The following is a 2,964-nucleotide window of genomic DNA, read 5'->3' as shown; positions in this document are numbered from 1 at the left end:
ATCTGTGGCTAAAATAAATTCCTTTTAGTATTTAAAAATGAAGTGCACTGTAATTGATGTTAAACAGAGTAGAAATCTGTGGTTGTATGATGCATAAACAGGTAAGGTTTAGGGGAAAAAAAGGCTTTAGAAAGGCCACCAAATATGAAAAACAAAGCATATAGAATAGAAGAAACACTTCTGACACCAAAAGCTCAAATAAGCCTAACAATAGTAAGAAGATATGACAGCAATCGAAGAACAAGTGAGAGACAGAAGGCATGAGGTGAGGCTGTACCAGAAAATTAAAGAGGAAAAAATGAATTATAAAGCACCAGAATAACCCAAGGGTTTGATTTTTAGCAGTGCCGAGCAACACTCCACATTGAGCCCCTGAGTTCTTAATGGAACAATTCACCACAAAACATTGCCAAAATTCCTGAAGGATTTGTGGATTCACTTATTTAAAAAGAAGAAGCCTACACCAAAATAATTTTACTAAGCATAAAAGAAGTGACTAGTCTAATGAAAGCATCATAACACATAAAGACACCAAACATTAAGAGAAAATAAATGTGTTTACTTTCAGTATGAGAAGCTAAGTGACAGATAAAAGTGGTAAAATTCTCTACCTTAATCTAGTGTTTACCCTCTATAAGGGAATGGATGGACTCTTGATGATAAAAAAAACAGTGAGTCTTCAAGTATGGTCAAAATATTGAAAGCATGACTATATATAATTATAGCATAGTTCAATCACACAAACATGGCAGCAAAGGAGGCATTTCTAAGAACAAGAAAGCAGCCATGAGGTGCCTAGAGTTTATACCCAGAATTTCACCACACTGATGCCCACACTGGGTGTACTTTAAAAATATTAACTCACAATTTCTAAAATTATAATTTAAAAAAATCTGTCTTCTGCTTGTTTTCAAACTTTTTTTTTTTTGTCTGTAAAATTCATTAACATACACAGAAGTCCAAGTAACATCAGTAATAAGACACGTATATGAACAATGAACCAGCTGAGTCATACAGGCTCAGGTAATAAAAGTTGATGTACACAGTGGTTAAAAGTTATGAAAGCCCAAAAAATATATGACAAATTTTGTAAATTGATCATGTCTTGTGCCTCTGTTTAAATTCATAAAAGCACAAGAAGCCAGCAAAAGTATAAATAATTGCAAAAAAAATACCAAGCAGCATATAAACATCATTATATATTTCCTAAAAGTAGGTTCCCAAGCCATGCCTACAGCATGTAATGTATCCCTGATGGTCTTCCCTTAGTGGCATAGAAAAAGGCTACTCAATGTCTCAAAATTTCTGCCCCTTAGCTTTATATCACCTGAGCAGAAGAAAGCAGACTGTTTTAACCTGAGGCAATTTTTGCTGAGCAACCCCCACATGGTTATCGGCTATCCATCTACCTTTTGGTCTCTCTCTGGTTACTCTGCAGCTGCTTTGGCAACTGGTATTTCCTGTGATCCAAATATATGGTGGAAAGTTCAACTACTGTACAAAAGAGTGTTGCAGTGTCACCTTCCAAGTTACTTGTAGAGGTTTCGGAGATTTGTCTCTGATAAATGAAATAGCAGCAATAATGTTATTTTCAATCCTTCAAATGCATGGGAAAATTGTTCTTTTCAGTTGGGAAAAATGTAAAATTACTGTCCCCACCACGTAACATACATTGAAACACTTAACACTCTTGGAGCACACTATGCTCCTTTTCTGTTTATCAACTCTGAAACAAATGAGGGAGAAAAGTAATAGGATTGTACTGCTCCAAAGAAAACATTGTTATAATTTTTCTGGTGTCATCCAGTGATTGGCAAAAGTAACTGTACAAGTTACGAAATATGGCCAACTGTCAGCATGTTTTTCTTGTCCGTGGTTACATGTTAGCCAGATTAAAAGGGCTCAGGCAAACTGAAAATATTCGATTATAAAAGGATAAGCAAAAAAAACCGACTTTTTTATTTATTTTTTTTTTTTTTAGAATTTACTGTCACAGGGACAATTTGAGACAATGCTTGAAAAGAAGCAGAAGCTTGTTTGTGAAACTAGTAAGTGAAACAGAACACAACTCTTTGCTTACATGTTTACTCTCTGCCATTTCATTAAATTCTTTACTTCAGAATTTTACAGATGTATAACCACACAAACCATTAGCATTCACGTGAAGTGATTCTGTTTCTTACCTAGAAATCTTTTTTGTCTTAGGTTAGCTTAGCATTCTGATACCTAGAAGAAATGTCTTAATGACTAAGTGCAAACTTATTTTTTGGAAGACATTGTACATCGAAGTAGCTGCTGATCCCACCCAATGACAGGCGTTAGGTTCCCAATTCCGTATTAGACTAAAATGTACAGACTTGAGACCAAGCTAGGACAACTTTTGGACACTCTACAGCAGGCAGCCCTGTGGCTTACTTACAATTACCTAACGAAGTAACAAAACCCAGACCAACCTTGGCCAAAATATGACATATTTCATTACTAAACCCTGCCGAAGATAATTTTTTCGTTATCATGTACACGTTAAATTTTAAAATCAAAGGTCTCTCTCAATGCTCCATATGCACACTTTTGCCACTCTGACTGTAACAGAATAATTAACTTGGCCGTTTTATGATTATTTCCACTCTTTTACCTTTTTCAAATAACGATACCCTCACCCTCCTCTCACCTGCAAACTACCCCCTCAACTTTTAAGCCGGGTGATGTACAGTCGGAGCTCCCCAGGGAGGCTCGCCTCGCCTCGCCTCGCCTCGCGGAGGCCAGGGCACGTTCGCACAGTCCCGGGCCGCCACAGCCCTCACAGCAGTCCCGCCGCCACGGAGGGCAGGCACCTCTAGCGGCTGCTGGTCCCGTCTGGGCACAGGCTGCAAGGCAGCACAAGAGAACAGGAAGGCGATGTGAGAGGAAAGCGCCAAGGCGAGGGGAGGACGCGGACCCGCGGCTCCAGCCGCATGAGGCTCC

The 2,964-nt window shown here is 38.6% G+C and overlaps 1 protein-coding gene across 1 annotated transcript in view; it reads left to right on the top strand.

Annotated features, from left to right (window-relative positions):
* Positions 1-223: 223 nt before the first annotated feature.
* NDUFA4 (NDUFA4, mitochondrial complex associated) overlaps positions 224-2,964 on the top strand; it is a 6,634-nt gene continuing 3,893 nt past the window's right edge. The window contains exons 1-2 of the mRNA XM_009994977.1: positions 224-265; positions 2,699-2,959. Of these exons, the coding sequence (XP_009993279.1) occupies positions 224-265; positions 2,699-2,959 (303 nt within the window). The remainder of the gene's footprint in view (positions 266-2,698; positions 2,960-2,964) is intronic.

The sequence above is a fragment of the Chaetura pelagica genome, unplaced genomic scaffold (genome assembly GCF_000747805.2).
Source record: "Chaetura pelagica isolate M959 unplaced genomic scaffold, ChaPel_1.0 scaffold12, whole genome shotgun sequence".
NCBI lineage: Eukaryota > Metazoa > Chordata > Aves > Apodiformes > Apodidae > Chaetura > Chaetura pelagica.
Note: the sequence above shows the minus strand (reverse complement) of the source record. Positions and strands in the feature narration are given on the sequence as shown.